Here is a 12,639-nt window from a genome sequence, read left to right as displayed (position 1 = left end):
ACCTTAAGCAACAAAATATCATTTGTTTGAAAAACATGGTTTACAAGATATCAGGGATTGATGTTTACTTGAAAATGATTCATTGAAAATATTCTTTTTACTGAGGGAATCATTGCTTTTTAGTGTAGTGTGCTAGATCTTGTAAACTGAGTTAGTAAAGCTGAAGGGGGACAAAAACGTTTGTGAAAGAACAGAACACTTAAAAGGAAAGATGGATGTATAACCTAGCCTAAAGGAATATTGGAAACTGGCTAGATATCCTCAAAAGTTGCAGTCCTTGAACTACTAACTCTGGAGTAACCATGTAGATGTGTAAGGTAAATAGCTGTGCTTTACAACCAATGAAGATAATGCAAAGTAACATTAAGCCACAGCTTAGTGTAAGTACTACAAAACATAGCAGATACTACTGGTAAGTTTTGAGTGTCCTGGTCACTTAATAGGAAGAGAAGCAATTTCAGCTGTTGTGTATCCAAAGGCCTTTTCTTCCATACTAGTATTCCAAGCACATTAGGTAAAAGTGACAGTGGAGATGTACATTTTAAAGAGAGCCACATTTTTGTGTGTGTGTTTTCCTTGTAAGGTAAATGTGAAGGGGGGCAGCATGCAAGGGAAGATTGGGCAGGGAAGGGGCTACTTAATGTGTGCCAAGGCCATTTTTTAATTGGGGCTTTTGTTTTGTGGTAGTGTTTTCCTCAGCCTCACTCCAAAACTAGAAGATAATCTGCCTAAAGGAAGACACTTTTGGGTGAGGGGAGGTGGCGTTTGCAGGAGAAAATCCATAGATAGGGGGAGGAATGAAGTACCCCTGTCACCTATTTATTCTCCCTTACCAAAGCCTCTGCCACCTTTCTTTTCCATTAGCTTAACAAATATGGGTTTGAAAGCACCCTTTGTTTGCCAAGACAGCATGTTCTGGCCTGTATCACATTGAATCAGTGAACTGAAGGCCAAACTAGACTTGGACTTTAAATAAGTCACTAAGTCTTATGATGTGTGTTTTTTTGTTTTGTTTTGTTGTCATTGTTGGATATCTGCAGAGGGGATTTAATCCTTTGTTCCCACCATAGTTCAGGACTAGATTGGGGCTCTCCACAGCTGCTGTTTGCCTGCAGACACGTATTAAACAGTGTGTTTGAAGTCAGATCTATTTTGCTTTTACTTCTGCATAAGTATGATTTAGGATCATGGCCAAACAGTTTTGGTGAGAATAAGCCTCACACAGGATTTGTGTGGGTCCAACTGCTTACAAGACCTAGAAGACTGCAGAGTGTTTGGTGCTCACTTGATATGCAGCTATTATTGTCCAGTAGTCACTGAAAGCCAGTACCATTTCTGTGAAAGGTTCTCAGGTCTGCAGTACAGACTATGTGCAATATGTTTTTATCTATCTAGTCTATATGATGGTTGCATGTCAGTCATTCTGATTTAAGTTATATTTGTATAGAGGACAAAATAGTTTTTAAGAGGAAGGGATGGGTGGGGCAAAAACTGTTCCTTTTTCAGATGAAGTTTGTTCAAGAGATTGCTAGTGTGTCTAAAGTATATTTGCCTTCTGGACATGTCATACTTTTAAGTTAACAGTTATATATATATATATATATATATATATATATATATATATATATATATATATATATATATATATATATAGCAAAACAGGAGTAGAAGAGTGGTTTTTTGTTACAAATTTTAACAACAAAGATAATAGCATCTGCAGTTATGTTTTCTTTACACCTTTTTGGGTGTTTTATGTGTAACTTGCTATCAACAAGATCTTATGTGTATAAACAGACTTCAGCCACCTAATTGTGTAAACTACTAGTGGGGAAGCTCTGGCTGTATAATCCAATATCTTCATGTTGTTAAGCTCCACAAGAGAAGCCTTTTTCTCCCCTTGTTATCATTCTGAAGACATATTTCCATCTTTAAAGATTATTCAATAAATAGCACAAAACCTAGATGTGATTGTCTCTTTTTTCCTTGTGTACTCTTCCAGAAAAAGGCTCTGCTGACTCAGCTATTCATTCCCACAAAATGTGCCTTTTATTTCAAGTGCTCACAATTCCATTAGTAATCCGAGTTCTTACAATCACAGAATGTTAGAATTAGAAGGGATCTTGGAAGTCATGTAGTTCAACTTCCAGCTCCATGCAGGTATCTACAGCCTGCAAGGGGACACACTGAACCCAAACCAGCCTTGCTCAGGTTCACATAGCCTTCCCAAATGTGCCAAAGAATAACTAGTAAACTGAGAAGTTTTTTTCAGTATGCCAACACCCTGATCTGTGGTCAGTGGTAAGGATCTTTATTTCATTATTTCAAGGATTTGTTTCAGTGGATTCCAGGTACATATGCTTTGGGTTGCAACTTTAGAGACACAGCTTACACAAACAATTGACCTGGAGAAGCCACTGCTTTAACTTATTTCAGCCTCTCATTAGCTCATCCTTGTGAATAGGTCTGCTAGTGCCAAACTTTGTCATTTTCTCTGCTGGCAGATAGACAGCCAAGCTTCCCATAACTGCAAAACAACAGTTTTATAAAGCACTCTCCATAGCTTCCATTGAATAAAGCACCAGGCCTTGGCTCATGAGTTTTTAGCTTTGTCAGCTGTGGTCCATGAGCATGAAATTAAAAGTGTTAGCACTCTGGGCATCTTCTGAACCATTGGGGTGATGCTAATAGTCCCTGGAGTACCAATGACATGCACAAAACATCAGTTCTGTCTAGTTGCATAGTTTTGGTTTTGCAGTGAGTTCCCATTCAAACACATTGCTTTTAAGATAGAGCAACAGACACACTGTTTGCACACTTAGAAGCTACCCCAAAATTGAATAGGCTGTATCTGATTTTTATGTTTGGTGGTGGAACATTGTTCTTTCTCCAAAGAGAAGATGCAAATATAAAAGGGAGCAGGAAAAACAGTAAAGAACCTGGGGACGTCGTGAGCTGGGTGCAAACTGCACAAAGGTGAACAGCCTCGTACGCCTGCTTAACTGCACTATTTTTGTAAGCTCTGACTTTTGAATGGCAGCTACAAAACAATTTTCATGCAGCAATTGCCCTCTTCCTCTTTGTTCTCATTATGGTTGTGAGGAGAAGAGAAAGAGATGGTTTGGTGCCTGAAGGACATATATCCTTCTCTCATATGTGCCTGCCCATATGCTCCAATTATCATCCTAAACCCTGTTCCAGTTGCCTTTATTGTCACAAGTATGGCAGGCAGCCACTCGGAGCAGGGCCTTTTCAGTGTGGCACCAACCTTGTGAAATGCCTTCTTGCTGGAGATGCCTCCACTATGAATTGTGTGTTGTTCTTTAGGAAGCGAGTTAAAAATGTAGCTTTTGGAGGGAGCCAATGCTGTGACAGGCTGTTTGGATTGCTACTGTTAGTTACTGAGCTTTGAGGTGGTGTTTCTTTTGTGGAGTTCTGAATTCTTTGTATAATGTGGTGTGTTTTTATCTTTGTGTGTGTGTTCATGATTATTGTGAGTCATGTTGGGTTGCCCGGATAAGAAATGTGGGGCACAAAGACTTTAAATACACACGCGCGCCCCCTTCCTGGAGAGAGTCTCTGTTGGGCAAGCCCAGCATTGGGATTATCAAATGAGAGAGAACATAGATGGTAGTGATAGCAGATCATTTATTTCATTACTCAAACTTCTCATGACCAGTGAAGTCACTGCACCGATCTGTCTCCACACCGATGAAATAACCTTTCTGCACATAGCCAGAAAGAGACATTATGGAGTGCTGGAGGAGAATGGAGGGAGGCTTAAACAGAGGTGGAGGACAAACCTTTCTACCTATAGCCTTAAAGGAGCCATCCCTTTGCTCCCCTAGCTTATAAGCTAAGTGCTGCAACTTAACAGGATCCTAAACATGTTTATAAATGCCACTAAAAGTGGTATAGGTATAATAGTAATAATAATAATATAATAAAACTGGAATAGGTATAAGGAAATGGGAATCTGGCTTTCTGTGGACGAAATAACAGTGCTGACTACCTTGATTAAGAGTGATGTTGATACCTTCTGAATATATGCTTATCCTTTGGCTTTCAAATTATTCATGAATCCTTGTCAGTGAAGCAACTAGACATGCATAGACAAACCTTGGGTTTAAAATCCACTTTTTCTCTAAGCTAGGGAAATATTTAAATAATTTCATCCTCTGTTGCCTCCCAATGTCCACAAATAGAGAATGTGGATCCAGATTAAACATAGTTAAACTTAAGCAAGCTTTTAACTTTGACTAGACAATGAGTGTAATAGAAACACACATTGCAAAAGTGTATGGAGATAAATTGATCCAATTTTTCTTAAAGTGAAATGATATATTTGAAGTACATCAGTTGATCTTTAAAACATTTGAATACATTTTATTTCTGCACCCTTCAATAGATTGCTTTTGTATTACACTCCATTTGAGGAGCTTCCCTTGTGCTGGATAATGTCTAGACAGTGAATGCCAGACAAAGCAGTTATTTCTTGTCTGAATTTCAGTGCCACCTCCATTGAAGGGCAAATCAGGGAGCATGCAGTAGCAGCAGCAGCTGTTTAAAGGTGCAACAGAGTGAATGTCTGTGCTTAGTGCTGTGGCATGGGATTTAAACCCCTATTTTAGAGGAAACCCTGACAGCATCTCCCATCAGTCAGCAAGCAGGAGCCGTAAAGGATTTGTGCACTGTGAGCTATTACTTGGAACACATGTTCAGGTTTGGTTGCTAAGTGACAGTATGGGAGAAAGCCCCAACACATGGCTTTCCTGTAGCAGAAAAGACTGCGTTTGAAAAATCTATTCCCTTGCCTTCTAGCTTTCAGAAGGAAAGCAGAGTAGATTATTGCCTGATACTCCTTAGTAATGTTCTCTGTGGAGTTGCTTTTTCAGGTTTGGAAGAAACAACATCAAAGCTGCGTAACTCAGGCACATGCCAAATGTATGCTTACTTGTGAGTGCTGATCCACTCCCTCATCCAACAAGAGCCCAGGGTCCAAAGTCCTTATTAGAACAAGCCAAAGGAAGGAGATTTTGCTTTTTCTGAGCTGAGAAAACTGCCAAACCTGTTTTTTTTTCCCCTCCCTGAGATGTGGAAGTTCAAACAATGCATTTGAATCTGGCACAACCCCTAATCCTGTCAGCTCTTTGGAATACTGATGGTGGAATTTGGAGAGTGAAATACATCATCACGCAGGACTAACATTTTATTCAAGGCTGTTGTCCAAACTACCTTTTTTCTTTCAAATGGAAATTTGGGAGGCAAGCAGATGTTTTGATGGACTCAGCTGCATAAAGGCAGCAACAAATTAACCACTTCCCTCGTGGGATCAAATGCAGTGCACATTGAACAGTTTGTTCTACATGCACTTGGTGACTAAATTACCTTCTAGATCAGGGCAAATAAAGCAACATGACTTTAGGGAGCAGAGATATTTAGCAACAAATGTTGAGCTTTAATATGTTGATTCCTAACTTGATACTCTGGATAGCAGCTCTCCATGCCGCTTTGTATGTTATAGAATTATCAGGAACACAGTTATATATTATGATTTATCCTAACTTGTTAAGAGTGGTACTTTTTAAAAATAAAGTGTACATTGAGAGTCACATTTTTTAAGTGTAGTGTACTTGCACATTGCACCTGCTAATTTCTTAATGTGTGAAGCAACTCTCTGTTTTAAAAGTCATTGACTTGGACTTTTTGTCATAGTAGTGTCCTCAGTTGTCCTCTGCTTTTTCTGGTTACTGCCTGAAGAGTTAAGGACACAGATAAAATGAAATCAAGGAGTACAGAAGGAATGGAATTGCTGAAGAGAAGACATTAGGTTAGACGGGGTGAGTGAAATCCTTAATCTTGCTTGCAAAAATACAGGTAGACAAGGTTCTTAGTAGGTTACTTATAAGTTTTTATTGTTTTCAAGTGTGGCTCATGTCAGGGTTATTCCTTCAACAAGGTTTCATGCAACCCTTTTGCTGATTCTCTTGAAGGTTATGTTCCCACCAGTAGATGTCTACAACAAAGAAACAAGCAAATATTTTTGAAGCTCGCATCTGGACTCCAATGAATAGCTGATGCACAGCTGAATTCAGGACAGACAGGAGGAGACTCTTGCCAATATGCCTTTAAACCATAGCAACTGTTACCCTGGACATGCCTGATTTCATCTGATCTCGGAAGCTAAGCAGGGTCAGGCCTGATTAGTACTTGGATGGGAGACCGCCTGGGAATATTGGGTGCTGTAGGCTTATACCATAGTCTTTTGAGACTGAAGGTTGCCAACCAATATGTAAACCAGAGATTGATTCCCGAGTTCCCATACCATGTGGTCAAAAATTTAAAAAAAAAATTCTCCAGATCAAGAACTTGTAAGGCTCACAACATCTAATAAAAAGTGTGATAAAGTTTTTGAGTACATTATGCAGGGCCAATCCATCAAAAAGACTGGCTGACATGGTTGCCTCAGACAGTGGCTTGGTGGTGGTGGTACCTTCCATCCATTTCTGCATGCCCTTCCTCCCACTTCCTTGACTCAAAAGGAAGAGCACTTGAGACACTCTACTACACACTTCCTCCTTTACTCTGCTTCCCTTCTTTGAATTCCAGGAGTGGGAGGAACATTAGCAGCTGTGACAGATAATGCACCACCAGATGGGGGGGTAGCATTTGGTGCACAGCCTCAGGTGTCAGAAATCTCTAATTCCTGGTTCCTTATAAATTTTCTTTTATAAGATATTTCCAGTAGGAATTTTAAGCCCTTTTCCACAGTTCCATGTGGAAACAATGCCCTGTGAATTGGGATGGTCAAAAAGCAATTACAGTTAGCACCTCTTGAAATTTTTGTTCAAGTAAACTGGGGCTGTTACCTCAGGATAATGGCCCTTGGTTTTTGGCTACACAAGCTTTGAGTTGTACATGAAGAGCTTTACTTGGGTGAATATACAAAGCTGTCCTACACTGAATTTGACCATTGTTCCAGTATCAGCCAGCTGTTCTCCAAGGTCTCAGGCAAGGTCTTTCATGGCCCTATTACCTGTAATTCTTTTAATTGGAGATACCAGGGACTGAACTGTGAGCCTTCTATATACAAAGCATGAAGTTTGCCCTTATTATAGTTATCCCCTAATGCTTGCAAATGTTCAACATTGCCAGTAATACTGTATTTTAATTTTGTTTTGTATTTTGAATGGGCCAAATATGCCTTCATTCCTGCTGCCATTTTACTAACAATACTGGAAGATATTAAGAACATTTCCCCTTCAACCCACATGAATGCTATGGATGCCTTTTTACTAGATGCTTGGATCTCATTTTCTACCTCCCAAGGAATGCTTTCAGGGAATTACCTCCACAAGTTTGCCTCCAACAATCTCTGCAGTATGGCAATAGTTTGGAAAGCTAGCAATCACTTTTCCATCTTCCATTTTAATTGTTGCCTGTAACAGATTGGCATATGTTAGTTGTCATAGTGGCTGAAGAGTATTATGAATAGCATTGCAGCAGGTATTATGCCAGATCAGTCTTCTGTGGGCATAATATTTACACCCCAATCCTACGCATGCTAACTTGAAAGCAAGTCTCACCAAGTGCAGCGAGAGTTACTATCCAGTAAGTGTTTGCAGGCTTGCAGACTAGAAAGTCAGAAAAAAAAATGAGGTCATAGCTAGGAAGAAATCAAGAGTTCCTTATCTAGGCAATCTGTCAACCACATTTTAGTATTTCCCTGACAATCCCAAGTTTGGTTACCAAGAAAATAGCACAATGCTCAACCCACAGATGCTGAACTGTTGGGGATTAGTAAAACAGATGGTGGGAAAGATACTAAAAACTAATGGCCCAATCCTACCCAGGCCAGTCACCAAGAGAACACATGTTCCGCCAGCAGCAACTGCCTTATGGCAGTCATAAAAATAATGCTGATAGCATGTGAATTCGTGTTCTGCAAGAGCACCTTTTAGTTGTGGGCTCACCAACAGTTAGGACAGGGGCAGGCAGAATGGAGCAGGGCGAAACAAGGGGTGGTGATGGGGCCTAATCAGATTTGGGAAGGGGTGGATTCAGCAGCAGCAACCACCACCAAATCTCAACCTCCTTCCCAGATCCGATCCCCCACATGGGTCCACACAGACCTGCACCAGCAATTTTTCTGGCACAGGTCTGAATGGACTTGATTGTGTCATGGTGGCTTACAACTGAGTAAGAGAACATTTGTACCCTTACCCAGAGGAGACCTTTGGGACTGACACCTCCCCCAGAAGAATGCAATGGTAGCCTTGATGCACCAAGTGTCTTGCCTACTCCTATATGCCATCTAGGGTGCAATCCTAACCAACTTTCCAGCACTGACATAGCTGAGTTGATGTGGCGTGCACTGCATCCTGCAGTGGGGAGGCAGTCAAGGAGGCCTCCTCAAGGTAAGGGCATGTTTGTTACCTTGGGTATGCATTGTGGCTAGGTCAGCGCAGGAAAATAAGTTAGGATTGCGCCCCTAGTCTATCCTTAGCATTTCCACTTATATTACCCAAGTTCTGGCTCCTACCCAACACTTGTAATTCATTATGTCACAAATCCTTGAAAATCTGGCCATTTGTGCAGTGGTAAATTTTAAAGTGTTGTTGATAACCATTCCCAAGAGTCATACCCACATCAAGGCCACTTTAAAAAAAAATCAAATTTAAGTTTGTTCATTAGATTGTTATCTTCTCTTGCCACTTATTTCTACTTTGAATCTTACTATAATTCAAAAAATCCCTAGCCTCTTGGAGTAGGTTGCAATCGTTTTAAAACAAATGTATAAAAATCGAATTTAAAAATATCCAATATAAAAGTTATCAGAGTGCTGGACAATTGTTTACCCAGAATTAAATCCTCCTGAGTTCAATAGAACTTCCAGGTAAACTTGCCTAGGATTGTAGTCTTGACGTAACATGAACTATAGGCTGTCTCTCAAGCAGCCCTTGGGAAAGGCAAATGGCCTACCCTAGATATATGCCCATAGGCAAATTTCTCAGTTTGTCTCCTGCTAAGCCTGACAAACTTCTTAGCTAAGGTTCTCTGAAGAAGAAAAAAGTTTCAAGGGCAGCATCTGAGCACTTCTGCTAGGGTTGGCCCATCCATGAGACCAACTGTCACTTTAGGCAGCAGATTGGTGTGTGTGTGGGGGGGGGGGTGCCTATCTCCATCCCTTTACTTGCCTCTACTGCTGTTGTGGCTCCAATCCAGGGAGTGAAGGAAAAGGAAGTGGGCAACTGAGAAGAAGAAATGTAGAGAGGAGGAGAGCTCTGAGTGAGAACATTGAAAGGTGGGAAGAGCAGAAGCTGGCACATCATCAGGTAAGGGGGGGCAGCATTTGACATGCTGCCTCAGACACCAGAAGGTCTTGGGCCAGCCTTGGCTCCTCACAGCTCATGCCACAGGAGAAGGCACAGAGGTCTGCTTCCCCTCATTACTATAACCCTGCACCTGACTTTCCAGACTGAAATAGTTCTGAACTCCCTTTTCTCCATGTTGGAATGATAAACCAAATAATTATCATAGAAAAAATTATTCTGGAAGCACGATCTTACTATTTTGGGGCTGAGGGGCATAAATAAGGTGAACAAAAAAGCATAGAGAAACTAAGACTAGGAGCAAAATAATGGTACAGTTAGTTGTATAGGCCTAAGAGATTGTTTCTTGAACAGCAACATCTCTGCCCACTCAACATGCAGCAAGCAGCTTTACAGGATTCTGGGGGGAGGGTGGGTTTGAGTGTGTGAGAGAAATGTTCAAAGATAATAAATCAAAAACCCCTCTTAGCACGCCCAAGCTCCCAAACACCCTTACAGTAGTTCTTTGGATCTTGGTCCAAAGACCAGAATTACTTTGAAAACAGCTATTTACCTTGAATTTTTTGCCACCCAATATCTCCATGTCCGATTCCTTGCCAATTATAAACTTATTAGTCATGGACTTTCCTCCTTGATAAGTCTGGGTCCAGGTGAATTCATCTCCATTCTGTACCACTTCAGTAATGACCTTGAAATTCCTTGCTTTTTCAATTACATCCGCAGGAACACCTAGCCCAAGAGAAATACAATTGTTTTTCCGTCAACATCTTGCCTATTTGCTTCTCAAATTTCAGTGAAAGTCATTGTGCCGATTTGCACTTCTTCCTAGGTAGATATGGGTCAGGTAACAGAAGAACTGCAAAAACCTGAATGCAAATGTTAGTGAAGCATCATCTTCTAAACGTGAGAGACAATTATCAAAACATTTGATGGGGGGGGGGGAATATGATATTTCATTATCACAGATTTATTTTTATGATTTGGGAGTCATCTCTAATTTGCAGTTGCAATTGTTAGCTTTGGTATAGAATACGGAAGTGGAAGCCGTCTATTTAATTTACTTTAACAAGTAATCAAAAAGAGACAAGACAAAGCGACTGTGAATGCTGCTTATTGAGTTAGAATTCACTGGATTCTGTCTGAATTGCCTGCTTTTTATTCTGTCTACAGAAGAATGGGGTGTCACTTTGAAAGCTTGCATACCCTTTCCCCCGCATACATTTATCCCAATTAAAAGTTTCACCTTCTCCATTTTGAGGCCATCTTTCTTGAAATTAAAAACAATACTTTTCCATCAAAAAGGTATTAACAATCCAAGAACTTTAGTCTCAGTAATGAAAGAGAGATTAATACATACCAATGCACTTCATGAAACTATCATAGTTTTCCTCACTTTCCAATTCATATTTGCCAGAGAAAGCCATGCTGTCTTCTGTCACACACAGCGGAGACGTGCCCAGAAAGGTTACTGTGGCTAGAAAGGAGACTGGGCTGGCTACAGAAGAGCAGCACCTTTCTTATAAACCTTTCTTAGCTCAGGTGATCCACCTGAAACACATTGCCCTTTCTACCACTCCCCCTAATGAGGAAATGATTTTTTTCTTTACAACATGCACACCATTTTGCAAGAATCAGTAACACCGATGTTATTGACCCTAAGAAATGGTTCTGTAACAATTCTGGCGACAAAGTCTTTCCTTTTAAGAATGGCCTGGATATTTCAGAGGTGGCATCGGATAATTTTTGTGATTGTTTCCTTTGTTTTTAACTTTGAAAAAACTGAAATATATCTCCCTTGACAAAGAACAGCGGCTATTTTGTGATCATGACTATTTATGGGAGCAATTTCATGTTCATATCTCTGAAAGTGGGATTTGATGAAAGGCAGCATCATTTTTTTTAATGCTGTCCCCAAAGTCCAGTCTTCTTCCTTTGCATCAGAAAGTGAGTTTTTAAAACTTTGCTTTCTTCTTAAACTTTAAAAAGTCAACTTAATGTGACATGAGGGGAAGTTGCAATTTGAGACATTAACAGGATTGCTTTGTCATCTTGGGAAAGCCTTCTGTAGCAGCTTCAATGAACTGAGGCAGCTTTCAGTGTTGATTTTAATAAAGGATTAACCAAGGGCCAAAATGGATGTGACAATGTCAGACAACGTGTGGACCTGAGTCTGCTGCTGAATTCCTTTGAAAGATGGGGTGACTTGAAGTGCAGGGTCTGAGGGTAGAAAGGGAGAGCTGAGTCTTCTCCCCCTCACTTATTTTTTCTCCTGGTAGGGTTTCAGAACTAGAAATTACTCCCTCTAAGAGAAAAAACAGATCAAAAAAGCAGTTCGGATGCAGCTCCATGCTGCATTTTAAGGTCCCAATCCTGTTCAATTTTCCAGTGCCGGTGCAGCCATGCCAATGGGATGAGTAGGATTGGGCCCTAAATTATCTCATCATTTCTCCTGCTTGAAAGGGAATCATCAGGCCCCAGGTGGGGTTCTTTGTGATCACGACTACATTTTGTCATTCCAAAACAAGTTAACTGAAGCAGTTGTTTTTTGGTACAGCTACAGCCTTTTTACTCCATAGAATATAAAGAGTCAAAAGAAATTTAGGATAAGTATTTAAATGATTTATGAAATCACCTCATAATTATTTCATGAAGCTCTCAGCAATTTCTCTGAAGCTTTTGGCCTAAGTCTCCATACCCTGTTGTAACTAAGCTCAAATGCATGAACCTGAAGTAAATGCATACTCCTTCCTTATTTATCTTTGTTTTGGCCTACTTACATTCAATTTTATTTCTCTGTGGAAAACTCTGAGAACTATGGAGTTCTCTGTGGAGAACTTGTGCAGGGAAAGCGCCCTACAGGTAGACCACAGCTGCATTACAAGGATATCTGCAAGATGGAAACCTTGGCCTCTGAGTGTCCCGCTTGGAGGCAGGCTGTGCAGCATGGCCCCTCCCAGTTTGAAGAGACACTTGGCCAACAGTCTGAGGCAAAGAGGCAAAGAAGGAAGGCCCATAGTCAGGGAGACAGACCAGGGACAGACTGCACTTGCTCCCAGCGTGGCAGGGATTATCACTCCCGAATTGGCCTATTCAGCCACACTAGATACTGTTTCAGAACCATCACTCAGAGCGTGATACCGTAGTCTTCCGAGACTGAAGGTTGCCAACTCATCAACATTCAATTTTGCACATATAGGTTGTCTTTGAACATTCCCAGTGTGGATGTGCAGAGATGGCAGAAGTGGGGCCAGTACGCTGAGTAGGTGGGGAGTACAGGTGTGCCTTTGCTCCCCTCCATGTAATGGGCTGG

General features: G+C 40.8%; 1 protein-coding gene and 1 pseudogene across 1 annotated transcript; one reads left to right on the top strand and one right to left on the bottom strand.

Moving 5' to 3' along the window:
* Window positions 1-5,926: 5,926 nt before the first annotated feature.
* On the bottom strand, window positions 5,927-10,753 carry FABP6 (fatty acid binding protein 6). Its single transcript, XM_066617682.1, has 4 exons — window positions 10,687-10,753; window positions 9,883-10,058; window positions 7,347-7,436; window positions 5,927-6,013 (listed from the first exon to the last, which is right to left on the bottom strand). Exons 1-4 carry the CDS (start codon window positions 10,751-10,753, stop codon window positions 5,960-5,962), a joined length of 387 nt encoding a protein of 128 aa, XP_066473779.1. The 3' UTR covers window positions 5,927-5,959.
* On the top strand, window positions 6,129-6,248 carry LOC136642354 (5S ribosomal RNA; annotated as a pseudogene).
* Window positions 10,754-12,639: the final 1,886 nt, after the last annotated feature.

The sequence above is a fragment of the Tiliqua scincoides genome, chromosome 2 (genome assembly GCF_035046505.1).
Source record: "Tiliqua scincoides isolate rTilSci1 chromosome 2, rTilSci1.hap2, whole genome shotgun sequence".
Lineage (NCBI taxonomy): Eukaryota > Metazoa > Chordata > Lepidosauria > Squamata > Scincidae > Tiliqua > Tiliqua scincoides.
This window is presented reverse-complemented; position numbering and strand designations above follow the sequence as displayed.

Bases quoted from the DNA above. Each gene is read 5' to 3' on its own strand.
- FABP6 (XM_066617682.1), bottom strand. From the start codon at position 10,753: ATGGCTTTCTCTGGCAAATATGAATTGGAAAGTGAGGAAAACTATGAT. The intron at 10,059-10,686 runs GTATGTATTAAT...CTCTTGGGCTAG, and splicing joins TAGTTTCATGAAGTGCATTG to GTGTTCCTGCGGATGTAATT. The intron at 6,014-7,346 runs GTAATTCCCTGA...TCTTTGTTGTAG, and splicing joins TTGGAGGCAAACTTGTGGAG to ACATCTACTGGTGGGAACAT.